This window comes from Mirounga angustirostris, unplaced genomic scaffold, assembly GCF_029215605.1.
Source record: "Mirounga angustirostris isolate CCGP_5_RB_7025 unplaced genomic scaffold, mMirAng1.0.hap1 SCAF_1, whole genome shotgun sequence".
NCBI classification, from domain to species: domain Eukaryota; kingdom Metazoa; phylum Chordata; class Mammalia; order Carnivora; family Phocidae; genus Mirounga; species Mirounga angustirostris.
In genome coordinates, this window is record NW_026991709.1 from 157,385,883 (window position 1) to 157,413,826 (window position 27,944).

General features: G+C 44.8%; 1 protein-coding gene across 2 annotated transcripts in view; it reads right to left on the reverse strand.

The window, feature by feature from the left end:
* Window positions 1-5,894: 5,894 nt before the first annotated feature.
* TXNRD3 (thioredoxin reductase 3) overlaps window positions 5,895-27,944 on the reverse strand; it is a 78,476-nt gene continuing 56,426 nt past the window's right edge. For both annotated transcript variants that reach the window (XM_045904193.3, XM_054504538.2), the window contains 3 exons: window positions 26,773-26,868; window positions 24,324-24,458; window positions 5,895-24,110 (listed from right to left, as the gene is read on the reverse strand). In XM_045904193.3, the coding sequence (XP_045760149.1) occupies window positions 24,048-24,110; window positions 24,324-24,458; window positions 26,773-26,868 (294 nt within the window). In that variant the 3' untranslated portion in view covers window positions 5,895-24,047. The remainder of the gene's footprint in view (window positions 24,111-24,323; window positions 24,459-26,772; window positions 26,869-27,944) is intronic.

Consider the following 27,944-nt stretch of genomic DNA (forward strand, 5'->3'; position numbering starts at 1 on the left):
ATTCCATTTGCAAAACGGTTGTGACAGGAACAGACTGGTTGTTGCCAGGGGTCAGCCCTGGGGAGGAGTAGACTGGTTTCCGATGGGCACAAGGGAACTTTTTTAGGACTGTGGAATTATTCTGAATGATGATCACAGAGGTGGCGACCTCAGTGAACCTGATAGTAAAGGACTTAGTTGCCTGTATTTGAAAGAGATTCACTTAGAAACACGAATTCCTCGTTTTTCTGAACTCTTTGGGGGGGGCAGTAGCGGGCTGGGGGGAGACTGGAACCTGCCCTGGTGCCTGGGCACCTTCTGACTTAGCACCTGGCCCTGAAGACACCCAAGGTTGAGACTCCTGACTAAAAGAGAATTTTGCCTGCCTCCTAAATGGACTACAGGACAGAACAGGACTGAAGCAGCACAGGGACTGAGAGCTGTGTCTTGGGAGCCCAAGGCCAGGGCAGCTTGTGGGAGTCTGCAGGCAGAGCACACTCCTCACCTAGAACCTCCGCCCCTCACCTCCACCCCTGCACCGGCCTTGCTCAACCCTTTCCCTGCAGCAGTGGAAACTGCCTCTCTGGTGCCATCGTGTGGGCACAGGGGCGGGGGGAAGAGCAGCAGTGGCTCCTTGGAGATTTACCAACTCCCTTTGGGACTTTGCAGGCCTTAGAGATTTTGAGCATCTAGAAAGGGCAATAAACGTAAGGGTACATATATCTTTCTGAATTTGTGTTTTCATTTTCTTTGGGTAAATACCCAGCAGTGGAATTACAGATGACAACTACACTTACCACGGTGAGCATTACGTAAGGTACAGTTTGGACAACACAGGTTTGAACTGCGTAGGTCCATTTATATGCGGATTTTTACTGTATACTACTGTAAATGTATTTTCTCTTCCTTATGATTTTCTTAATAACATTTTCTTTTCTCCAGCTTACTTTATTGTAAGAATACAGTTTATCATACGTACAACATACAAAATACGTGTTAACCGACTGTTGATGTTATCAGTAAGGCTTCTGGTCAACAGTAGGCTATTATTAGTTGTTAAGTTTTGGGGCAGTCAGAAGTGGGTTTTTGTGCATTTTCAACTGTGCAGGTGGTGCGCGCCCCTAACCCCCGTGTTGTTCAAGAGTCAGTTGTATATAATTGTTGAATCGCTATGCTGTGCACCTGAAACACATGATATTGTATGTGAACGGTACTTGCGTTAGAGGGGAGAGGAGAGAAGCAGCCCCAGCCGCCCAGCAAGCCTGCGCTCTCTGACCGGCGTGTCTGGGCTGGAGGGGTGAGCAAGAGCTGAAACCACATTTGCCCTCAGAGTTTCTGGAGCTTCACAGCCAGCCAAGAGGTTCTGGATGTTTATATTCCCAGTATGGACAAAACCCTCCTTGTCCTGTTCAACATCTTTTCCTTTTGATTCTTTTTTTCTGACATTATGATTGTGACCGAGGATTTTGCCTGGGCCATGAGGTTTCTTCCGGGATAATGCAACTCTCCCCTCCCCCTCCCACCTCCCATCTGGACACGCCCAGATCTTGGGACCTTGAATCCTGCTGAAAATTGGAGCCTGGGGCCCGAGAGTTCATTAAAAAGAAAACCCAAACTGCATAATGTTAATCACAGAGACCCAAATTCAACTTTGCCAGTAGAGTGCTGTGTTTGTGGGGTGGGGGAACTGCAGGGTGAGCCCCTTCCCAAACCTGGATCTGGCTTGTGGCTACTGCCAGAGCAAGGACATTTGATATTGGTGACATTTCACTTGGGTGAAATCCTCAAAACTTGTGTCTTCGTCCTGAGTGCTTGGTGTGGCCGGGCCCTGTGGTGGGAGTTGCACCCCCACCCCCCGGGGCGGACGGTGGCCCAGAGACCGCGTCTTCTCAGGACAGCGGCCATGAGAGAGAGCGGGGGCCCTGGCACCACGGGTAGCTGTGGGAGAAGCCAGGAGTCTGACGTCTTTCCCCAAACACCACAGTCAGGTGGCCCTGGAAGCGGAGGCATATGCCCGCAGGGCTTTCCGTGGGGCGGTCTTTGCCCCACCCCCCATCCCCTCCCGCGCGGTGGCGGTGGCGGTGGCGGCGGCGGCGGCGGTCGGGAAGCGCGGGCAACAGGGGCAGGTGCGCAGAGGGGCTGCGGTGGCAGAGCAGCCCAGCCCGCAGCCGCGGTCGCTCGTCCAAGCTGTCTGGGGTGAGGCGGGCGGCGGCGAGCAGCTGAGGAGGCCCCCCGGCGCCCTGCCCCAAGCACGCGCCCGTCCGTCCGGCTGCTCGCGGCCCCGCTCTGTGGGCCTGCACTGTCCTCAGCTGTAAAGCGGGGATACCAGGGGCCCTGCTCGCTGGGGCGTCTGCGGAGCTGGGGGGAGGAGGGCGCCCAGCGCGCCGCCGTGGCTGACAGCGCGCCACACCCTTCCCTTGGCGGCTCGCGCTCCCTGACTCAGCGCTCGGGTCTGCCGCGCGTCGGTTCAGGCAGGGAGGCACGCGGCTGAGAGCCAAGTGCGCGAGAGCAAAGACCCCCCCGCCGCCCGCCGCCCGCCGCGACGCGCTCCAGGACTCAGCCGAGCTCCCAGAGCAGGGCCTGGGCGACGCGGGGAGCCCGGGGCTTGCTGGCAGGGCTTCCTCAGTCTCCTCCCCGACTGGACGACAGTGGCAAGTGGACAAGGAATCCCTCCGCATCACTTGGCCAACATTACAGAAGACCTTGACGTGTGTGGAGAAGCAGATTCCCGAGCGCGCCCTAGACGACTCCTTGAAATAAAACGCCGCGAAGCCCCAGGCTCTCCCCTCCCACCCGTCAGGTTCCCGCAGGAAACACTAGCTGGCCTGCTCCCGGGGGCTGGGAGAGTCCCAGGCGGAATGTGCCGGAAGAGGGGGAGGGTGATGGGGACCGAGGGTCACGGTGGGGAGCTGTTTGCACCCACAGTGGGAGGGGAGGGGTGGCCGCAGCTGTGGGAGGGCCCACGGGGGGGGGGGGCGGGGCTCCCAGCCCCTCGGGTCTCTTCTGAGTGCCTCCCACTGGCTGGACCCAGCTAGTCCTACCGACGAGGCCCCCATCATCTCCCAGGATACAGGGCAAGTGGAGAAGAGGCTGGAAGGGCAAACACAATACCCAGCACAATCATTCTGCGGCAGGACTTGCTTTGCGGGGCTCGACCGGCTGCCAGAGCAGCGGAGAGGCAGCTACGTCCTGCCCTTTGTTCCTTTACACACATGACGCAGGGTTCTCCCCGCTGGCTGCCTTCAAAACTAAAATCCAGACCTCTCTCAGCAGGTGCCATCCTCCATCTTCTGGGGCGACAGCCATCCCCTTTCCCCCAAGGCCGTGACTGCTGTCTGCTTTAGCTGTCCCGTCCCAGCATATCTACCTCAGGGCGTTGCAAGCCATTTGGGAACAGTGCAATCTGCATTCTTCCATTTCACTGACCATCTCTTGAGTCTGTGGCGGGGGATGAGGGCTCCTCTGTCCCAGACACGCCGCCTCCGCACCCCTCTCACCTCCCCAAAGTAGTTCCGTGACAACTTTCCGTTAAATCAATGCTCACTGCCTCATCTCTACGCCTGAGCAAGTATGATCTTTTCTGATCCTTTCCTTTCCTCCAGGGCCCGAATCACTTCTCCAGGCCTTTCCTCCCAGCTGCTCAGGCCCCCAGGAAGGCCTCTTCCAGTCTCCTAGCTGGAGGGTAAAGGCCTGGAGCTGGGCAGCTGAAGAGGGCCTGTCCTCAGCCTTGATCACTTACATCTGGACTAGTCTCTCAGTCCCTCCCAGGGGCTGGACCCTAGTCCAGAAGCCTTTGTTCCACACTCTCCAGAGTGCTCAGGTCTGCACTGATGGGGACCAGCGCTCAACCTCCCCGTGATGGGGGGCAGAGGGGCTGGCAGCCCAGGGTGTGACTGCTTCTTCCCGCCTTCCCCAGTGCCCTCCACGCCCGGTCCCTGTCCCAGCATGGCATGGTCTGGGCTTTGAGTCCCCACGGCCTCTGTCACTCAGCTCTCAGCTCTGGCCAGGCACTCTGGAGACCCCTCTCCCACCACACGTCCCCGAGTTAGTCGTCCTCTGGTGCTCCAGGTCCCACAGTCAGGGGCTGGGGTCTCCTGCCCCTCCCAACCCCTGGTGAGACTGAGCTTTAATGAAACATCCCTTTACTGCAACTTGAGAGGGCTTTGAGCAGGGAGACAGGAAGTATTATTACATTTGTTTTCAACCCACCATCCTAACCAGGAAGCCATTTTATTTTTATGCTATAATGTCTTTTCTTTAGTGCTTTGACTATTATAATTACTTTCTGTTTAAGGCAAATAAGACTGGTTTCTATTTGTAGTGGTAATATGAATTTCCTTTTAAAAGACATATACTTAAGTACATATTTATTAAATGTGAGTTGATTTATGAAGACGTTATTGAGTAAATAGTACAAGTGAAAAGAGACATGAGTCGTGAATTATGGAAATTCAGAAAACACACGGCTAAATGAATTTCAGGGTTTCTTATATTTCTGAAATTCAATTATTTTTTTTAATGATTAGGAAAGTAAAAAACATACCTAACTGAATCTTTAAATTTGGTTGCTTTGAAAAAGTCACACTATCAACTTGAAGAGACAGAGGAAAGCATTTGACAAAATCCAACACTCCTTAATGGTAAAATCTCTCCGTGAACTAGGGATAGAAGGAAATTTCCTCAACCCAATAAAGGGCAGCTACGAGAAACCTACAGTTTACATAATACTTTATGGCGAGAGACTACATGATTTCCCCTGAAGGCCAGGAAGGATGTCTGTTCTCACTACTCCTATTCAACATTATACTAGAGGCTCTAGCCAGTGCAATGGGGAAGCAAAAAAGAAATCCAGATTGGAAAAGAAGAACTAAAACCATCTTTATCTGTTGACAACATGATCCTATATGCAGAAAGTCCTAAAGAACCCATTAGAAAAGCCCGTAGAACTAATAAACAAGTTCAGCAAGGTTTCAGGATACAAGATCAATTTTAAAAAATCAATTGTACCTCTATACACTAGCAATGAACAATCCAGAAATGAAATTAAGGAAACAATGCCATTCACAATAACATCAAAAAGAATAAAATATTTGGGACTAAATTTAACCAAAGAAGTACAAGACTTATACCCTGAAAACTACAAAACATTGCTGAGAGAAATTAAAGAGGTCTATATAAATCCCATGTTTATGGATCCTAAGACTCTATTTCTATGATGGAAGTACTCTCTAAAGTGATCCATATATTCAATACCATCCCTATCAAAATCCCACAGCAGGATTAAAAAATTTTTTTTCAGAAACTGATAAGCTGATCCTAAAATTTATATAGAAATGCAAAGGATACAAAACAGCCAAAACAATCTTGAAAAAGAAGAACAAAGTTGTAGGACTCACTCTTCCTACTTTCAAAATTCCTACAAAGCTACCATAATCCAGGCTGTGTTGTATTGGCATAAGGACAAGAGAATAGAAGGAGAGTCCTTCTGTACTTACATTTATGACCAATTGGTTTTTGGCAAAGGTGCCAGGCAATTCAATGGGGAAAAGGTAGTCTTTTCAACACATAGTGCTGGAACAACTGGATATCTACAGGCCAAAAGATGCTTACTTCACATCGTACACAAAAATTTTAAAAAATCATACACCTAAATATGAGAGCTAAAACTATAAAAATTCTAGAAAAAAAACAGGAGAAAAATTTTCATTATTCTGGGTTAAGCACAATTCTTAAATAAGATCCCAAAATCACAAGCCATAAGAGGAATGACTGATAGATAATAGACTTCATCCAAATCACATGTTTGCACTTCCAAAGACATCATCATGAAAAGGAAAAGATGAGGCACAAACTGGGAGGAAATATTTTCAAATCACATATATGCTAAGTGACTCGTATCCATAATATATAAAGAACTCTTTTTAAAAAAATTTTTATTGTTATGTTAATCACCATACATTACATCATTAGTTTTTGATGTAGTGTCCCATGATTCATTGTTTGTGAAAGACCTCTTACAACCCAATAATAGGAAAACAACCCAATTACAAAATGAACAAAAGATTTGAATAGATATTTCATCAAAGAAGGTATATGATTGGCTTAAAAGCACAGGAAAAGAGTCTCAATATTGTTAGTCATTAGGAGACTGTAAATTAAAACCTCAATGAGATACAACTTTGCACCCCCTAGGTGGCTATAATAATTATTGGCGAGGATGTGGACAAACCGAAAATGTCAGACATTGTTAGTAGGAGCGTAAATTGGTATAGCCACTTTGAAAAACAGGCTGGCAGTTTCTTAGAAAGTTAAACATAAACTGACCATATGACCAGCAATTCCTTTTCTCATTTCTTTCAAGAGAAATGGAAACACAGGTGCCCATGAGGACTAGTGTATGAATATTCATAGCAGCCTTATTGATAGTAGCCAAAAAGTAGAGACAACCCAGTGTCCGTTCGCTGATGAGTGGATAAATAAAATGTGGTCTATCCAGATAATGGAATATTACTCAGCCATAAAAAGGAATGAAGTACTGACAACATGGATGAAATCTGAGGGCATTACGTTCAGGGAAAGAAGGCAAATACATAAAAACTACCTATTGTATGATCACATTTATACATGATGTCCAGAATAGGCCAATCTCTGTAGCCAGGAAACAGCTGAGCGGCTGCCTGGGTGGAGGTGGGAACAGAGATTGACTGCCAATGGGCTCGAGGGATCTTTCTGGGATGGAAATGTTCTAACACTGGATTGTACTGATGGTTGCCCAACTCTGTCAGTGTATTTAAAACCACTGAGTTGTACCCTGAAAACAAGGTGAATTTTACAGCTTGTAAATTATATACCTCAATAACATTGTTGGAATGTTTGTTTGCTTCAAAAACATCAGCTTGGATCTGAATTTGACCTTGCCTAAGTTAAAAGGTCTATTTGATGATAACAAAGCAGGGCTGATTCCTGCGCAGGTGTCTTGGGGCTGGGAGGAAGACTGTGGGAGATGCAGGTGACAGCACATGGATACACCAGGTGGCAGCATGCCTCAACAGAAGGGGACACTGCAAAGCAGGGTCATCACAACTCTTTGTTTAAGGGACCCTCAATGCAGAACTTTTGGACAATACAGAATATTAGAAATTAAAACACACCCTAACTTCATCAGCCAAAGAAAACCAGCAGCATGCTGGAGACTGGCCTGTGGCCTCAGAGACTACTGGCCTCGGGTACAGACAGGGTAGTGGTGACTGTGGACTTCCTACTTACACTTTCTGTGCCTCAGCTTCCTCCTCCGTAAAATGGGGGTGATGGTCAGTTGTGGGGAGGACGAAGTGACCACGTCCAGGTCCTCCGCCCTGTGCTTGCACACAGGAAGTGCTACGTGGTGCTTGCTCTTATGTGGCCCAGGAGAAGCAGGTGTCTTTGTCAGGTTTTAAGCAGGAGAGTGCCACCTACCGTCAGGTGTATGGACACAGGGAGGGTAGGTAGAGAGTGCAGGGCACGCCAGGAGGGATTTAGGAAGTGGAAGAGGGATGGATGTGAAGAGGGAGGTGAAGGAAATGTCTAAGATAATCCAAGTTTGGGCCGGGTAGGGGTGCCATTGGCTGAGATGGGGGTCCTGGGAGAGAATCAGACACAGGTAGGACAAGAATTGTTCTAGGCCACTGGGCCCAGGTGATGAGTGCTAGGGGAGGCCAGAGCTCTTGGCTCAGCTCTGGTGATCGAGGCAGGTGTGCTCTGGGGGCCGTGGCATGGATGGAGGGTCCGGGAAGGGTGGCGCAGCAAGGACTGAGGGTGTCAGGAGGGATGGGGGTCTTTAGCCTTAGCAATGCTGACATTTGGGCCATGACCCCTTGCTGTGGGGAATGCCCTGTTTGCCTGCATCCCTGTCCTCTGTCAACCAAATGTCAGCGGCAGCTCCCCATTCACCAGTTGTGACAACCAAAATGTCTCCAGTCATTGCCAAATGTCCCCTGGGGGCAAAATCCCCTCCTTTCCCCTCCCCACGGGCAAGAAACATTGCTCCAGGCCTGGGGGCCACCCCACTACACACAGGCAGTCCTAGACTCCCAGCACACACTTCTCCTGACACTGCAGCTGAACCCACCAACCTTTCAGTGCAGAAATCAATCTTCGCAGCACCAGCCCATTAGCCCCTCCCATGTTAGTGTGCTCGGATTGGACCCTCTAGTCCCTGCTCCCCAACCCCCTAGCCATGCCAGAAGTACCACTCTACAAGGGCAGCCCACATCCACATCTCGTTCAGAGGCCCTGGGAGCAACTTCCCTGCCCGGAATGGTCAGAGCCAAAAGGCTTTATTAACAAGGTTAATAAAAAATTAACACGAACTACAGCCCCAGGGCCAGCTGGGCCTCCCTGTGGGTGCGCCCTGGCAGACAGGGCATGTGGAGGGCGAGACCTGGCTTAGCCAGCCTGGGCCTGCTCCTGTCCTGCCACTTACAAGCTGTGTGACCCTGGGCAAGTCCTTCATCTCCCAGAACATGTTTCCTCAAACGGAGATGGGGGATATGCTATACCGCCTTGCAGTCTGGTTGTGGGGTTAAAGCAGACAAGATCGGTTCCCAGGCTGGGTGCCTGCCAGCTTAGCCACTCAGCGCCACAAAGCAGGCGAGAAGGCTGCCTTCGCTGGGCCTCAGAGCGGCAGTCCCCAGCGACTCCCATCACTGTGCTCAGGAAGGTCCTGGAGCACCTGTGCCTTCAGGAGGGTCCAGTTTGGGGGCTGGAGGCAGAAAGTGAGCTGTAGAAAGGACTCCAGCCCCTGACCATCCTCTCCAGGTGTTCACAGGCCTGTTTCCTGATTGCTTTCTCTGAGTCCTTCTTGTGGTCTCAGCGAGTGTCATACATACTGCCCTTCCAAGAGAAGGGACCAAGCCAGGAGGGGGGCCCTAGTCCCCTCTGCACTCCCACTCACCCTTTCACAGGCTAGACCCAGACCTGTGGGTCTGCTCCCATGGCGCCTCTGGCTCTGGGGGTCACCAAGAACCCTCTTCCTCTTCACCCTCTCCCACTCCCTCAAACCAGGGGCCAGGTCTAAGGGGGAAGGGCCTTTGATCAAGGGTCTGCACCAAGGGATACCGGAAGATGGTGGGAATCCCTCCAAGTGCTGAAGGGTGGGGCTTGGGGGATGTGAAACTCGACTTCTCCGGCCAGCAAAAATATCCCTCAAAAATGATATTGGCATAAAGACATTTTCAGGGAGACAAAAGCTGGGGAAATCCGTCTCCGGCAGATCTGTGAGAAATGCTACAAGCTCTCAAGACAGATAAAACTGAGTTGTTTTGTTTTGTTTTCACTTGCAGGACAAATGGAAAATGGCTTAACTTCCTAGAAATCAAAATATGTACATGTGATTCCCAGAGGCTAATTTGGAGGTGTGTGGCCTTCCCCGAGGAGGATGTGGAGGTGGTCCAGGGAGCCAGGTGGAGGAGAAGAGGGGAGCAATTTGAGGTCCAGGAGTTCCCAAGAGAGGCAGATGGAGCCAAACACAACCTGCAGCATGACATGGTTCAAGAGCAGATGAGGCAAACCCCTCCTGTCCCAAAGAAGCCTCATTTATCCTCGCCAGCGAACAACCTGAGCCCCGGGTCTTCCCGTTGATGGCTACAAGCAGCATGGATGGCTGAGGGATTGCAGCTGAGGACTTTGTCTGAACCGCTTGAACAGCCACAGCCTGGTCTCTGATCACCCTGAGAGGCTCAAATTTCCATCAGTAGAAGAGATTCTAAGCGAGGATGGGTCTCTGCCTTTAAATGCACATGCCTCTCAAACTGAAGTGTTTCTCTTTTATGGCAATTTTTTTTTAAAGATTTTATTTATTCACTCGAGACACAGGGATACAGAGAGAGAGAGCACGACCAGAGGGAGAGGCAGAGAAAGAAGCAGGCTCCCCGCTGAGCCAGGAGCCAGACGTGGGGCTCGATCCCAGGACCCCGGGATCATGACCCGAGCCGAAGGCAGATGCTTAACCATCTGAGCCACCCAGGCGCCCCTCTTTTATGGCAATTTTAACGAGTGGAAGATGGCAGACCAGTTATATCCCTCCCCACCAACGGTAAAATGTCCTGGTCACACTAAACAAAAACAGAGCCCTGATCCATGAATTTAGTAACATTCTCCCCTGCTGCTGTGATAGAATGCAAAAGGATTGCGTTTGGAGTCGACAAGCTTAGGTGTGAAACCCGGCTGCACAGGTAACTCTCCTTGTGGACATGGTTTCCTCATCTGTGCTTATAATCGATATGATTAGGTTAGATAAATGTGTGACCCAAGCATCGGTCTGGCTTATGATAGAATTCAAGAGTCATTTGCTTCCCTAGAGATGACAAAACTAATTTGTATACTTGACTACTTATCTGTGTCTGGTATTCCCACTCAACTGTAAACTCTTGGAGGGCAGAGACCATATACAACTCCCAGGCGAGGCTGGGTCTAAGGCACAGTGTGTCCCCCACAGGCTGAAGGAGCGAGCATGATTTCCCAGCGCTGTGGTAGTCACACCGCTCACTTCACCTGGCAGTTCCACCCGACGAGCTAACGGCTGTCAGTGATAGTGAATGAGTTCACCGGCGTTCAGTTTAAGGTGAAGGAGTCATGCATACCACCTTACAAAGTCATCACAGCTTTCTGTGACGGGGGCTTTTGCCTTTAGAAGGGGATGAAGGCAATTAAGCAGTGCAGAGAACATTCCCCACCTAGTATAATCAGAGAGCCTCCAGGGAAGAGCTGATTCAATGGTCTGTGGTCATTAGTATCACACAGAGAAAACATACTGAGGAATCAGTTGTGTTTTAAGAAGGCAATTTGGGGGGATAGAGTCGCAGCATGTCTGCCATGAGTGCGTGCACTGAGTGCGTTCCCTCGCATGGCCCACTCCGTCTGCACAGCTTTGCCAACATCCAGCCGTGATTTCACCCAAAGATTTACATCACCGAGCAAACAAGTACAAAACTGCCATCCTGCATTCATCCCCATGGTAGAAACTTCTTCCCGGGAAAGCCACAATAAATTTCAGTTTTTTCCCCACTTACTTGGCAGGTGATCTAACAAAAGAGAATTGAAACCAAGTTCATCGCTCCCCAAACTGTGGCAGTCACGTATCATCTTTGAATTTAGGGGGAACGTAGAAGGACTGAAGAAATCTGGGTGAACTGGGGTAGAGGTAGCCTGGTTCAATCCATAGGAGCTCTAAGCAGGTAGTGCAAACAGAAACAATGATGCCACTAGACCTGGGCACTGATGCCACATGGCCCTTCCTAGATGCTGGTCACAGTGGGGAACAAATAATCAAACCTTGGGGCAGTCCGTCAGTGCTAATGGAATACATTACTGATCGGGGGCTTCATGAAATTGCCAGTCTACAAATGGGCAAATTCTGAGGCACTGAGTCACAGATGCCAACTCAGGATCACACACACAGACACACAGACACACACACACAGACACAAACACACACACACACACACACCCCTCTATCTGGATCCTTATCTCTCTTGATTCATCCTCTTCTCAGCCACTTCAGCCACAAACATTTGAGACACCCCCAATTCCTCTTGCTACACTCATTCTTCTCACCCAACCAGGGCCTACTATTTAGGAAATGTTCAATAAACATTGAATAAAAATCAATTTTGAAGTATAATTTACATACTGTAAATTTGCACCCATTTAAGTGTTCATTCTGACTTATGATTAATCGATGAGTTGATGAATTCATGCAATTCGGTAGCCACCACCACAATCAAGATCCAAGAAGTCCTCCTTTGCAATCACTGACCCTCACCTCTAGGTGAGCAATGATCGCTTTTCATCACTATAAAGTAGATTGGCCTTTTCTAGAATTTCATACACAAGTATGAACATACACAAGTAATGTATATATTTTTTTAGCCTGGCTTCTTTTGCTCAAAATAATGATCTTGAAATTTATATATGCTGTTGCATTTGCCAGTGGTTCATTCATCTTTTATTGTTGAATAATATTTTATTATATGAATATATCACAATTTGTTCATCCATTCATCTTTCAATGGACATTTGGGTTTTTACAATTTTATGCTGTTATGAATAAACTTGCTCTGAATATTCACACATGAATTTTTGTGCGACACCCAGGAGATGACTTGCTGGGACATATGGTTAAGTATGTGACTAACTTAGGAACTGCCAAACTGTTTTCAAAGTAGTTCAACCATTCCACACTCCTACCAAAAACGTATGAGAGTTCCTGTTGCTACACATCCCCACCAACATTTGGTTTTGTCAGTATAAATTTTAGCCATCCTAGTGGATGTGCAGTAGTTTCTTGCTGTGTTTTTCACTTGTATTTCCCTACCCCAGTGATGTCGGGCTAGTTTTTATGTTGCTTTTTTTGGTCAAGTGTGTACTTTTGTTGCCAAGTGTGAAGAAATTCTGCTCAAATCTTTTGCCCATTTTTTATTGGGTTGTTTCTCTTCTTATTGACCAGTAAGGAAACTGTATACTCTGACTACAAGTCCTCTGTTGGATATGTGCATTGCAAATATTTTTCTCCTAATTGGTGGCTCACATTTCACTTTTTAAACGCCGTCTTTCAAAGAGGTTTTAATCAGAGAGGGAGACAAACCATGAGAGACTTAACTATGGGAAACAAGCTGAGGGTTGCTGGAGGGGAGGTGGGGGGGAATGGGGTAACCGGGTGATGGGCATTAAGGAGGGCATGTGATGTGATGAGCACTGGGTGTTATAAGCAACTGACGAATTGCTGACCACTACATGTGAAACTAATGATGTACTATGTGTTGACTAATTGAATTTTTAAAAAGTGATCAAGTACAATTTATCCCTCTTTTCTTTTATGATTCATACTTTTTGAATACTAAGAAATCTTTGTCTACCTCACAATCATGAAGTTTTCACCTATGATTTCTTCTAGAAGTTTTAGGTTTTATTATAATCCATTTTAGTTGATTTTTGTTTGTGATTAGAGAAGGCCAAAGTTCATCTTTTCCCCTTATGGATACCCACTTGTTCCAGCAACACCTTTCATTTTGTTGAAAAGTTTATCATTTTGTCATAGATTTACCTCAGTACATTTGTCAAAGCAACAGACCAATATAGGTGGCCTATTTCTGGACTGTGCTTCTGCTCCAATGATCTATTTATCCATCCTTATGCCAATACCACACTGTCTTGGCTACTGCAGTGTTATAGTAAGTAAAGAAATAAAGTAATAAAAAAATTAATAAACCTCTATTTTCCAATGTAGTTTTAGCTATCTGGAAATCCACCACATCTTCATATAAATTTTAGATTCAGTTTTTCACTATTTATTTTTATTCGTATTTATTTATCTTTTAAACATGATACAAAAGTCTATTTAATCTGCATGAACTTTTTTTTTTTTAATTTATTTATTTATTTGAGAGAGAGAGTGTGTGTGAGCGAGCAGGGAGAGAGGCAGAAGGAGAGGGAGAGAGAAACCCAAGCAGATTCAGTGCTCAGCATGGAACCCAACACAGGGCCCGATCCCACAACCCTGAGATCACGACTTGAGCCAAAACCAAGAGTAGGGAGCTTAAACAACTGTGCCACCCAGTGTTTTTTTTTGTCTTTAATTTTTCACTGGGGTGTAGTGAACACCCAATGTCACATTAGTTTCAGGTGTACAGCATGGTGATGTGACTAACTCTACATGTTATGCTATGTTCACCACAAGTGTAGCTGCCATCTGTCCCCATATGACGCTGCTACAGTACCATTGACTACGTTCCTTGTGCTGTGCCTTTCATCCCCATGACTTATCATTCCATAACTGGAAGCCTATACTTCCCACCTCCCTTCACCCATTTTGCCCAAACCCTTTTTGCCTTCCTCCCCTCTGGCAACCATCAGTTTATTCTCTGTATTTATGGGTTTCTTTCTGATTGTTTTTTCATTTGTTTTGTTTTTTACATTCTACATGTAAGTGAAATCATATGGTATCTGTCTTTCTGTGTATGACCTATCTCACTTAGAATAGTACCCTCTAGGTCCATACATGTTGTTGCAAATTGCAAGATCTCATTCTTTTTGATGGATGAGTAATATTCCATTATATACCACATCTTCTTTATCCATTCTTCTGTCCATGGACACTTGGGCTGCTTCCATATTTTGGCCATTGTAAATAATAATGCTGCTATAAACATGGGGGCATGTATCTTTTCAAATTAGTGTTTTTGTTTTCTTTAGGTAAATACCTACTAGTGGAATTATTGGATCATACAGTATTTCTACTTTTAATTTTTTGAGGAATCTCCATACAGTTTTCCCCAGTGGCTGCACCAATTTACATTCCCACCAGTGGTGCATGAGGGTTCCCTTTCCTCTACATCTCACCAGCACTAGTTATTTCTTGTCTTTTTGATACTAGCTATTCTGACAGGTATAAGGTGATATCTCATTATGGTTCTTATTTGCATTTCCCTGATGATTAGTAATACTGAACATCTTTTCATGTGTCTGTTGGCCATCTGTATATCGTCTTTGAAAAAATATATATTCAGGTCCTCTGCCCATTTTTTAATTGGAGCATTTGTTTTTTCACAATTTATTTATTTTTTATTTATTTTTTTAAAGATTTTTCTTTCTTTATTTATTTGACAGAGAGAGAGACAGTGAGAGAGGGAACACAAACAGGGAGAGTGGGAGAGGGAGAAGCAGGCTTACCACTGAGCAGGGAGCCTGACACGGGGCTTGATCCCAGGACCTTGGGATCATGACCTGAGCTGAAGGCAGACGCTTAACGACTGGGCCACCCAGGCGCCCCACAATTTAGTTTTTTAAAAAAGACTGCTGGAAGGTTCTAGTTCTGCATAAGAAAAAGCTAGCACATTCCATCCTGTCTCTTCCAGCTATAAAATCTGGACAGAATGCAGAATAGCAATGAGGCTGGAAAGTAAATAGTAGCAGAATTGGGGAAGAAGATAAAAAAGAATTGGGACACTAAACTGGCAGTGAGTTTAACATCTATTTTCTATTTCATAGCCCCCAGTCTGGACTCAGTGTAGCCTGAAATGCTAAACTGGGTATCGGTGAGGACAGAGAAGGAGCGAGTTGAAACCTTTCTACTTCTGGCTTGAGGAGTGGGGATGGGGGTCCCTTAACCCTCAGAGAGTGAGTGGGTTTTCTTCTCTGTTCCCTCTGCCCCATGGCAACAACAGTGGTGGCAGGAACAGCAGGGAAGACAGATGTCTAAAACTCTGAGGGAGAGGAACCACTGGGCCCCTGATGTGGACACAGTTGCATAAAGTGTGTGGCAGAATGAGGTAAATAAAGCCCCAGCTGTGGGGCCCAGAGAACAAAAAAATACTGCTGAGATCGTGGAGAGGGAGGAACGTGGAGAAGTGACACCATAAAGTTGTCCGTAAACCTCTGGGCTCAATGCCCACACTGTATATTCATGGATATGACCATATAACATACTACTGATGTTGAGAATTGAATTATGGGGCAGCCCAATCACAGAGAGAATACTGGGCATAGACACTGTGGAAAAGGAACCAACATTGAATTCACAACACAGAATGCTTGCTCAAACTTGTGAACTGAACCCAATCAGCTCAACTGCCTGATAAAACAAAAATGTCAACTTTCTCTGTAAGATTTAAAGAAGACCAAGAAACTCATAACATAATGCCCCAAATATCTGAGATACAATACAAAATAATTTGGTATATGAAAAACCAGTAAAATCTCTATTTGCATGAGAAGAGACAATAAATAGATGGCGATGCTGAGGTAACACATTCATAGCTGACAGAGCTGTGAAAACAGCTGTTATAAAAATCTCTAACAACAGAAAACACTCTTGAAATGAATAAAAAGATAGAAGTCTCAAGAAAGAAACAGAAGACATAAAAAATAAATGAGAACTTTAGAACTGAAAAATGCAATAAGAAATTATTGGACTCAATAGCAAAATAGAGACAACAGGGAAGTCTGTAAACTTGAAGAGAGGTCATTAGAAATTACCCAGTCTAAACAACTGAGAGGTAAAAAAAGATTTTTAAAAATAAACAGAGCCCCATGGATCTCTGGGGGTAATGATAAGAGATTGAACATTTGTGTCATCAGAATCCCAGAGGAGAGGAAAAAGAGTATAGGGATAAAAACATATTTAAAGAAATAATGGCTGAAAACTTACCAAATTTGACAAAAGACATAAACCTACATATTAAAGAAATTTTGTGAACCCCAAATAAATAATCTGCCAAAGAAATCCACATCTAAATGCATCATAATCAAACTACTAAAAACTAAAGACAAAGAATGGGCCTTAAACGCAGCCAGAAAAAATCAACATATTACCTAGAGAGGAACAACAATTCAAATTATGGCAGATTTGCCATTAGAACCACAGAAGCGAAAGGAATTGGCACATTTCTTAAATGCTGAAAAAAAGAACCAGAATTCTATACCCAGCAAAAATATCCATCAGGAATGGAGATGAAATAAAGACATTCTCCAATGAAAGAAAAGGGAATTTTTAAAAAGATTTGTTTATTTATTTGAAAGGGAGGGGGTGGTGGAGGGGCAGAGAGAGTGGGAGAGAGAATCCCAAGCAGACTCTACGCTGAGCACAGAGCCTGATGCAGGGCATGATCACACGACCCTGAGATCATGACCTGAGCCAAAGTCAAGAGGTGGACACTCAAATGACTGAGCCACCCAGATACCCTAAGAATTTTTTTTTTTTTTTTTTTTGCCAGCAGATCTGCTGGGATTTTTGACTGGAGTTGCATGGAATCTAAAAATCAATTTAAGGAGAAAGGAATAACTTAACACTGAGTCTTCTAATAGTGAAAATGGTATATTTCTTATTTAGGTTTTTAGTTTCTCTCAGAAATGTTTTATAGTTTCAGTCTCTAGGTCTTACATATATTTCATTAGATCTATCTCAAAGTGTTTCATATTTATATGCTGTTATAGTCTTTATTTTCAATTCACAATGCTTTGTAGTTAGAAATACAATTGATTTTGTATATTGATTTTGTATTCTTTGACTCCTAAGTTCACCTACAAATTCTAGTAGATTTTTTGGGTAAATTTCTTGTTTTTTTTTTTTAAAGATTTTATTTTTTCATTTGAGAGAGAGTGAGAGAGTGTGTTTGAGCAGAGGAAAAGCAGAGGGAGAAGGAAATAATCTCCAGCAGAGTCATGCTGAGCACAGAGCCTGATGCAGGGCTCAATCCAAGGACCCTAAGATCATGACCTGAACTCAAACCAAGAGTTGGTCAATCAACTGATGCCACCAAGGCGCCCCAATTTCTTAAGATTTTCTAGGTACACAATCATGTCATCTACAAATAAGGATAGTCTATGTTTCTCTTTCAAATCTGTTTATGTTTCTTGTATTGTTGCACTGCCTAGGACCTCCACTATAGTGCTGAATATAAATGGTGCAGGTTGGCATCCCTGCCTTGTTCTCAAGGCACACCATTAAGTATGTTGTTGGCTATAGTTTCCTTTTGTCGAGACTCTTTACTAGTTTGAGCATGTTTTCTTCTCATCCTAGTTTGTGAGAGTTTATATCATAAGTTGGTATTAAATTTTGTCTCCTGCATCTACTGCGATAACTATATTGTTTTCTCCTCCCCAGCCCATAACTTGAACCAATCCTGAATTCCTGGAGCAAACTTGGTCATGATGTATCATCCATTTTATATGTTGCTGGATTCAATTTGGTGGTATTTTGTTAGGAAGGTTGAGTTGACTTTCATGAGTAATATTGGTGTATAGCTATCTTTCCTTCAAAATATTTGTCAGTGTTTGGTAGCAGGGTTACACTGGATTCAGTGTTGCAAGGGTTACACTGGACTCAGTGTTGCAAGTGTTCCTCCTCTTCTATTTATGAAACATTTGTATAGAACTTGTTTTTTCTTCCTTAAATGTTTGATAGAATTTGACAGCAAAACCATCTAGTCCTTGATTTTTCACCATAGGAAGACTTTAAGTTATACATTCTATTTATTTAATGAATGTAGTGCTCTTTAGATTTTCTATTTCTTCTTGAATTAGTTTTGGTGCTTTGTGTCTTTTTAGGTACTTGTCCATTTTTCTCGAACTTGTTGAATACACTGGGATAACATTGATCAAGATATTCTACTATTTTTTAAATGTCTGCAGGATCTTTTTCATTTAGAAAAAAGGTTTCTACTTTTAAACAGTTTAGATTTACAAAGGAGAAGGAAGAGAGAAGAAAGTAGAGTTCCCATATACCCCCTCACCTAGTTTCCTTATTAGTATGGCACACAGTACAATTCATGAACCAATACTGATATATTATTATTAACTAAAGTCCATACTTTATTCAGATTTCTTTAGTTTTTACCCAATGTCTTTTTCTATTCCAAAATCCCATCCAGGATACCACATTAAATTTACTTGTTATGCCTAAAACAGGTATTATATTTTTCATCTCTACAAGCTATTTTGGTTCTTTTAAATATCTTCCACTTTTTTTTCATTGTTTTCATGTTTCCCTTTAAATACTTGTGCATAGTTTTAATAGTGGTTTTAATATGCTTGGGTGTTAGTTCAATCAGGTAGTCTTTTCTGGGTCTATTTCCATTCACAGATTTTTATTATGGGTATTTTCCTGCTTCTTGGCATGTCTAGTAATTTTTGACTGGCTATTGGACATTATTGTTATAGTGTTGAATGTTCTGTTGTCTTCCTAGAAAGTGTTGTGCTTTCTTTTGCAGGCAGTGACTTCCAAATCATCTTGATTCCATTAAAGTCTATTTTTATACACTGTTAGGGTAGGTCTACAGTAGACTTCCCTCCTGGGATAGTTCAGTTTATCACTAAGGCATGACCCCATAAAGGTTTCCACTTAATGCCTGGGGTATTATTGAGGACTCTCCTCTGCTGGTCAATTAGAATTTTTCATCTTCTAAGACCTGTGGCAAACTTACAACTCCTCATTATTTCTTGCCTTACCTTTCAAGATTTTACTCTGAGGATGTGTAGCTTAGTGTTCAGCAAAGACCCAAGGGGATCCTGTTGCATAATTCTGGAGCCCTTTTTTGCATAGCCTCCAACCCGCAACTTCCAGCTGCCTTAGCCTTCCTGAACTCCAACCCCCACCTCACTTTAGCAAGATAGCCAGGCTTCTTTGATTCGGGTTCTCCCTTGTGTTTGTAGTCTGAAAAGTACTTCCTGGCAGAAATTTGGGGTAATTGGATCACTTCACATTTCCCTTCTCTCAAGGATCATAGTCCTACACCGTTGTTCCATGGCTGAGTGTAGTCATTTCATATTTCCTCCAGTTTGCTTATGGTGGGCTATTACATCTAGTAGCACGGGTGGAAGCATAAATCTACATAAATACTTGGTGATCTCTTGCATTAAATTCCTAACAGGTTTCCCTGTCACACCCTGCTTAAAAGCACTGGATGATTCTTCACTGGGAAATAAACCACAACTTGAAAAACTGCACTACTATTCAAAAACATAAAGTGTTGTAAACCACATCATACAAGTCAAGCTGTATTAACACTACTCACTTAGAGCTGTATGTTCCAAGAGAAGACTACAGTAACAGTAGCTCTGTATGGTCTCATATATCTCAAATTCTTTTTTTTTTTTTTTAATTTTATTTTGGAGAGAGAGTGTGCACATGACTGGTGGAGGGGCAGAGGGAGAGGGAGAAAGAAAATCTCAAGAAGACTTCACCCTAAACATGGAGCCTGGTGTGGGACTTGAGTTCATGACCCTGAGATCATGACCTGAGCTGAAATCAAGAGTCAGATGCTTCATCAACTGAGCCACCCAGGAGCTCCATCCCAAATTCCAAAGATAAGACCACTGACACTTTTCCAGTAGCTAGCCTCAATTACAAATTCTGGCCAATTCCTGCCCAGACCCACTTACTAACCTTTATTGTGTAACTACTCCTTAACTAACTCTGGCCTCCCAAATCCTCTAGGTACCCTTCCCTAGCTCCCATTTGAGAGGACACCAAGACTCTGTCAAGGTAGTGCTCTCCCTTGCTAAGTTTGATGAACCCACCTTTGTATGAACAGGTTTCTCCAGGGTTTTGTCATTTTGTTTTGTTTTTCAGTGTGAGCTTTGACAATCATGGATGCTCCAAGGAAGTTTAGCAGGGACCCACCACAGCCACAGCCCAGGACCACCAACTCAGAAGGCACTCCACTGAGGCTTCTTGAACTTTCCCATTTGGGGTTACTTTCTCCATGATGAGGAGTTCAGTTCAGTACTAAGTTTGAGCTCCACTCCCTTTTTGTTGAGATCCCAAATCTGTATGAGCTTTATTTTATTTGTCATAGGAAAAAAGTCCCCAAAACATTTTAGTTATCTGAATAGATTTCTACTACTTCTAATTTTCCTCGGTGGCCATATTAGGTATCTATTGCTGTGTAGCAGATTACTCCAAAACTTAGTGGATTAAAAAATAATTATTATCTCACAGTTCCTGAGGGTCAGGACTCTGGGAGTGGCCCAAAACCACTAATGAAATTTCAGTCAGGCTGCTAGCTGGAGGAAAAATTGCCTGGGAAGTATTCACTTCCAAGCTCATTCACATGGACAATGGCAGACCTTAGGTACTTGCTGTTGGCTGGAAACTTCAGTTCCTCACCACCTGGGCCTCTTCATGGGCTTCCTGAGAGTTTTCATGACATGGCAGCTGCCTTCTCCCAGAGTAAGTGATCCAAGAGAGTGCATGTCCTTTTATGACCTAATCTTAGAAGTGCATACCACCAATTCTGCCAATGCTACTGGTCACAGAGACCAACCTTGGTACAATGTGGGAGGAGACTACACAAGGATGTGATTACCTGCAGCTGGGGAGTCCAACCTGGGAGCCAACTTGGAGGCTGCCTACCACGGTGAAGTCTGCCAAAGCACTGATTTGTCAATATTTCTCCCATCAGCCTATCTATTGGCTATACTATTGTGCGTCTACAAGAGCTTTCCTTAATAAGGCCCCAATTTATGATCACAGAAGCCAAGATATCCTACACCAATATGCAGTATGCAAGGAACTTAATAAATGTGTTTAAGTCTGTGAAACAAGCAATATTGTCCATACATAATAAATGAAGAATAAGAAAAGTTAAGCAACTTTTTCTGTCATATAAGTCATATGTCATAAGTCACAGGACCAGGCATTCACAAGTCATCATTCTTCAAAGTCTAGGATTTTTCCAGAACTCCTTCTTGTTGACTGGTTCCTGGCTCTAACCTAGCTCTTTCCAGCTTGATCTCCCTCTAACCCTTCACTCACCTCACACTACCTCCATACCTCACTTTCCATCACACTGTACGGATTTTAAGGTTCCTGGTTTCTTAGTGTTAGTCCTGCAGCAGAAATCTTTTTGCCCATTCCTTTATGATATCAGTCTTCTGAAATTTGTTGAAGCTAGCATAAGCGAAGTTTGTAAATATTCCACGTGTGCTTGAAATGAGTAAGCTTTCATGTTGAATGTGATGCTCTTCTGAGTTCATTAAACTGAGCTTGTTAATTATATTATTCAAACCTGTATTTTTTTTTACTGACTTTTAAAATTTTTTTTATTTAAATTCAATTTAGTTAACATATACTGTATTATTTGTTTCAGGGGTAGAATTTAGTGATTCACCAGTTGCATATAACACCCAGGGCTCAGTCCATCATGTGCCCTCCTTAATACCCTCACCCAACTACCCCATCCCCCACCCCACATCTCCACTCTAGCAACCCTGTTTGTTTCCTAGAGTTAAGAGTCTCTTATAATTTGCCTCCCTGTTTTCATTTTTTTCCTTCCCTTCCCCTAGTTCATCTGTTTTGTTTCTCAAATTCCACATATGAGTGAAATATATGGTATTTGTCTTTCTCTGACTGAATTATTTCACTTAACATAATACTCGCCAGTTCCATCCATGTAGTTGCAAATGACAAGATTTCATTCTTTTCTATGGCTCAGTAATTTACTGACTTTTCTTGTGTTTGATCTAATTACTGAGGAATATTAAAATCTCTACTATAATAGAGGATGTCTATTTTTCCTTGCAAATCTGTATGCATCTGTATGTTATTAGGTACATACACATTTTATCTTCTGGTAAACCTAATCTGTCACCATTATCTCAGGCCCACCTTTACCCCAGAAGAGGAGAGGAGAGAAAAGAGATGAAAGGGGGAGGAAGAGTATGAGGGAGCCAATTACAGATAGGTTTACATCTAAGCCCAATCTCCTCCTTGCAAAGGGAAGATAACTAGCCTCCCCAATAGCCTGCAACCCGGAGAGTGGTTAAAATTCTTTGAGTGAATTACTTCCTTCCTCCTAAGAACATAGCCAAGTTTCCTTGCTGCTTCTTTTCGGGAAGCAGAGTATGTTTTTTGCTCACCCTCCCACTGCGGGTACAGCCTATTGGGGTCCCAGCTTTACACAAAGGCTTCCTATTTGGAACCTTACCTGGGCAGGCCTGGGCTTTCAGGTTTTCTGCATTATGCTTCCTGGTTTCATTTCATTTGGGGTCCTACAAACCCTTGGTTGTTTGCATGTATGTGATGCTCAGCAATATAGTAACAAAGTTTTTAAAAATTATTTTATCTAGAATTTTAGTTGAACCCTTCAAAAGCATCATTCAGAGCCTCTCCAGATTGCTTCAGATCCTTGAAATCCTACTCATCCCTCATGGTTCAGTTTAAATACAGCTGCTTTCATTAAACCCTGATCTATCAGCCACCCCCACCCCATATCCAATGGAAATTAATAGCGTCTTCCCGTTTTTCACCGGGCTGTCTCTACCTGGGTTATAGCAACTGCAACAACCAGGCTTACTTTGCAGAGTTATATTTGTATCTTTCTCTCCCCAATAAAAAGGCAACTCAATAACTGGATCCTCTGTCAGGCCCTCAGGTCCCCCTCCCCACTCCAGGCCTGTTCCACACTCTGCCTCCGGAGAGGGGAGCAAAAGGCTCAATCTACAGATGGTGTTCCCCAACTGCTGAATGGCCTCAAATTTTTCGTTTGAAACCTCTGGCTAGAAATTCTGACCACAGACCTATCCAACCCTACGACAGTGGGCCCATGGCCCACAGCCTGCTCAGGAGAGCACTGGCTGTCTTCCTCGCACTGGCTGCTCTGTGATGTGCGCCCAAGAAAACAATGGATTTTCCAAAAGGACCTTGGACAGGTCCCCACTTCAAGGGCCTCTTAGATGCTGACAGATGCAGATTCGAATAGAATCTCCCATCACCTGTCCATTTACTGAACTTGACTGCAATTCATTTTAAAGAGACTGAATCATTTTAAAGAGTTTTAAGTTCGTTAGATTTCGCATCATACAGTATTGAAAACGTTTTAATATTATTCTTAAGATCAACGTAGAGAAGAAATTTGAGCGTGTCTCTGACACGAGACACTAATAAGAGAGGACTCCAAGGTTGCCGCCACTGGGAACCCGGAGAGGGTGAGGCAGGAGGCGGGAGTCTGACGGTGGGTATGCCGGATACGGCTGACTGAACTCTACACAGTGTGCGCAACCTCCTACTCGTGCACCCACGCCCGCGGCCAGCTACGCGACGGCATTTCCAGGACACCGTGCACCAGTGACCACACGGAATTCCAGGCCCACATACTGCAGGCTCGCCACTTTCCGGTCAGTTTCGACATGGAGAAAACACTTTCAGAGAAATAACAAAGCAAGGGGATAAAAACACCAGCAACCAGAAAAGTTAACTTGGATTAGTTGTGTGCTTGCAAGGTCCTTCAGAGGGAAGCCCGATTCTGACATGGAAGAGCATCAGCCTTAGCTCACCTCACAACGGGTTCCGAGCCAAGACGTCAAGGAGGCAGCCCAACTGCCTCTCCCAGCCAGGCCGAGCCCGCTAAGCACACGCCCGCTGCCGTCCTGCCTCCTCGTCTTTCTCATCTCTGTGCTGGGAAGAGAAGTCCAGCACTGGGCCCTGTGCAAGAGAGCAGGTGCATGAGCACCGACTCACTTTCCCCGGGGGGCATTCTTATCTTCGAGAGAAATGGGAATAGGACAAGGAAAACCAAACAGCAGCGGGGCTAGCCTCAGCAGCCTTTCTGCGTGATGTCTAGTCCCGACGACTTTGTGATTTCCAAAGTTGTAAACACCTGTTCGAAAGGAAGAAAACCAAACACATTTATATCTGGCCATCAATATTTCAGTATTGCTTTAAGAAAACACGTTTTGAATATTACATCTAGGTTAACCTTTAAAATATACGAAGCAGTTACTAATACAAAATCTTTCTGACGATGTGCTTTAGAATAGTTTTTCAAACTACACCAACTGAAATCAGTAAAAACACAAACCTATCTCCGTACCTCACCACATGTGGGATGAATTCCAATGGTGTCATCAAGTAGCTGTTTTGTGAGCCCACATTTCATTGCTGCCGCAAACCCTTGGGTGATCTCACCGGCATTCGGTCCAAGAACATGGAATCCTATCACCCGATACTTGAATATGTAAACATAAGAAAGAGAAGCCCAGTAGGTTAATGATCTGAATAGAAGTCTATTTATTGCAAGTTCACAGTTAACATTTACGGCAGCTACTACAGAAAAAGAACTCTAACGTTGAACTGAGCAGAGAACATTATCATGAAACTGAACCACTGTAAGAACCTGTTAAATGAGCCAGTAAATGCACATCCAGAGTTAATTTGCACTCAAATTTACTAGAACAAGCAATTTACCCACTGCATGAAGGAGTTCATTAGTATGATGTAAATTTCCAAATTATGCTGAGATAGTGCTAAACAACAACCTAACAAATCTGAATTGAAGTCCAATGCTGGAATAATTCTAGGGCATCAGGGTTTGGAAATGTAGTGGTTCCTGGCCCAGGAAACAAGTTGCCCGGCTCTTGACATAACTAAGCAGAGATCAAGGAGTGGCCAGAGTGGGGTTTCCACCCAGGCCTGCATGTAGGGAGGGACGGGGCGCAGGGCATGAGCAGACCCACCAAGACAGGAAGCAAGAGTCAAAGTATATTTCCAAGGTAACACTGCATTTTAGGCTGTCCAGTGTTTTTTCATCAGACTCTAGTCTTCATTTTGATGTTCAATAGTGAAAGTGCTCACCAGGTAAGAGAGAGAAGGCAGAAGGGCAGGAGAGAGACCTCTGCCATCCACATTCTGGAGAAAGAACAAAGAGCACACAACCTCGGGCACATCTACTGGTGGGCACTCAGAGGAGAGGCCCTGGAACGGCATTTCTCAGGGGGCTGGCCATCAGAGGCCACGGGAGCTGTGCATGAAAAGTGAGAGTTCTCGGGACCCCACAGAAGGCTCCTGAGCTGGAATCTCTGAGATGGGGCATCGTGCAGGAAAGTGGGGAAAGGGGGGCAGCCCGGAGAGACAAAGGACCTCTGATGAAAATCTCCCCTTACAAATGAAAATGAAGGCAGGTCCTGTGAGAGGGCAAACCTCATTCACCCTTTTTGCCAAATAGCCACAGGAAGGTAGGAAGTACCAGGGTGATACTCTAGAAGTAGCAGTTTGGATGGGGGTAAAAGGAGGAGCAAGCTCTACTGTGGAGGGCGGGCAAGTGTGCAAGGGCAGTGGAGGCTAAGTGGTGGGAGTGGCAAGGAACAGAGCAGAAGATGCCCAAAGAGGGGTGGAGAGACCTTGAAATTCTGCCCCAGGCCCACCAGTCAACACCTCTGTTGAGAGATCAGAAATATCTTGGCTTCGGCAGGGGCTCTACCAATCTGAGCCCAATCCCGCTCACTCCGGGGGGTGGTGGTGCATGCAGACCATCTCCGCCTGCTCCCTTTGCAAAGGCCACCTGCAGCTGGCATGACAGTAAGCTCACATCACTCATGTCCAGAGTCAGGACAAGCACCCCACAGCCGGCACCACCCCCGGGGAGCACAGCTGGGAACGTGTCACAGCCCTACGGTGTTTCTGGGGCGTTCTGACCAGTATCCCCTTCATTGCCCTGCACACCTGTGCAAGGGCCAAGGGACTAAGTTCTAAAGCTCTGGGTGCCTTCACCGCTCAGGCAATGGGGCACCTGCTAACTGGCCATGAGTTCTGTGACACCTGTTTTCTGTTACACTGCAAATTTGATGGATTCAAAGATGACCATTATATTTGTAAACTTCATACAAATATCGCTGTTCACATTTACCTAATTTTATGTTTCATCTCCCAGGTTATAAATTCTTAAAGAGGGAAGAACCAAGTCCTACTGCTTCCTATACTCAGTGTTCTTTACAAAACAAGTCATAAATAAGCTGTGCTTTCAACTACGATAATGAAGGCGCCTATTATCAATTTCATGCTCACCTCAAGAACGGGGAAGGCAGAGAGCCTCCACCCACTGGCTCTCCACCCCACTGATTCTTCTTTAATGAAAGCCTTCATTAGGAATCAGTTAATTAACTAGTTTTCACTTCATGCAAACATCTCTTTCTAAAGGCTCTAACACACATTTGGTCAGTTTACAAAATGCACACACATTTTATTTTATTAGCTGATGACCAAAACTTTCACAGATCATCTGGTTCTAAACTGCCAAATTAGATAGCTCTGGGAAGAGACAACTTTCAACGGTTTTTTTTTTTTTTTTGAGACTATTAGTGAGCCTCCATTATAATCTGTCACGTGTGCAACCGCCACAAACACACGGACTTGGTAACAATTTGAAGGATTTCTGCCTCGCCCTGCCTCGCCCGGTCTTTAAAGAGATCATTCAAACCCAAATACTAGATTAAAAGTGACAGTTTAAAATAAACAGCTTTTTAGCATCCAATCATATTACGTACATTGTCGAATTTATGGCAAATTATCTTTGCATAACAAGTATTGTTGTCTCTGCCGGCCACTGTCCATTCAAGAGGCCAGAACAAAGTATGGTACACCTGCAAGACAAGGGAGAAATAGGCCAAGGTTAATGTCTACGAAAACCACTCCCTGATACGCTCTTTAATTATATAAAGAGATCATCTCTAGAACAGCTTTCATAAATTTAAAGTTTCACAATCCCGACTTATGTGTCTGATGGGAGTATCTGGGCCACCATTCCTAAAATACCAGCTACACAAGTGTGTGGACCATTTTTTTTTTTTCTGTCAGTCCAAAAAAATCTCCCAATTAATTAAATTCCATTTTCAAACATTTCTAGGGTACTACTGTCCAGGGCAATGCAGTAGGCCCTGTGGCACCTGAGAAGGTAAATACAGATTCTGCTTCAGTGAATTTACAAGCTGCCTACAAGGTTCACAGTCACACCACATCTAGGAAAAGCAGAAGAAATAAAATAGTCCCAGCCATTCATGGACATTAAGAACACTACCTCGGGCGCCTGGGTGGCTCAGTTGGTTAAGCGACTGCCTTCGGCTCAGGTCATGATCCTGGAGTCCCGGGATCGAGTCCCGCATCGGGTTCCCTGCTCAGCGAGGAGCCTGCTTCTCCCTCTGACCCTCCCCCTTCTCATGTGCTCTCTCTCATTCTCTCTCTCAAATAAATAAATAAAATCTTAAAAAAAAAAAAAAAAGAACACTACCTCTGGGCGCCTGGGTGGCTCAGTCGGTTAAGCAGCTGCCTTCGGCTCAGGTCATGATCCCAGGGTCCTGGGATCGAGCCCTACATCGGGCTCCCTGCTCAGTGGGAAGCCTGCTTCTCCCTCTGCCTCTGCCTGCCTCTCTGCCTACTTGTGCTCTCTGTCAAATAAATAAATAAAAAATCTTAACAAAAAAAAAGAACACTACCTCTGCTACCCGAGAGCGCTCCCTCTGTGCTCTGAGTGCACCTGTAAGGCTCCTCAATCTGGCCTGGTCAGCTGGGAACCGGGACAAAGTGCAACACATCCTCTACTTGTGGGGCTACATGGCCCCAGCCTGTTTCTCCTAATCGCTCCATACAGAAGGCGATGGATTAATGTCTGCTACCAGGATAAGAAATGAATTCCGAACTAAAATCCACAGTGGAAGGATAT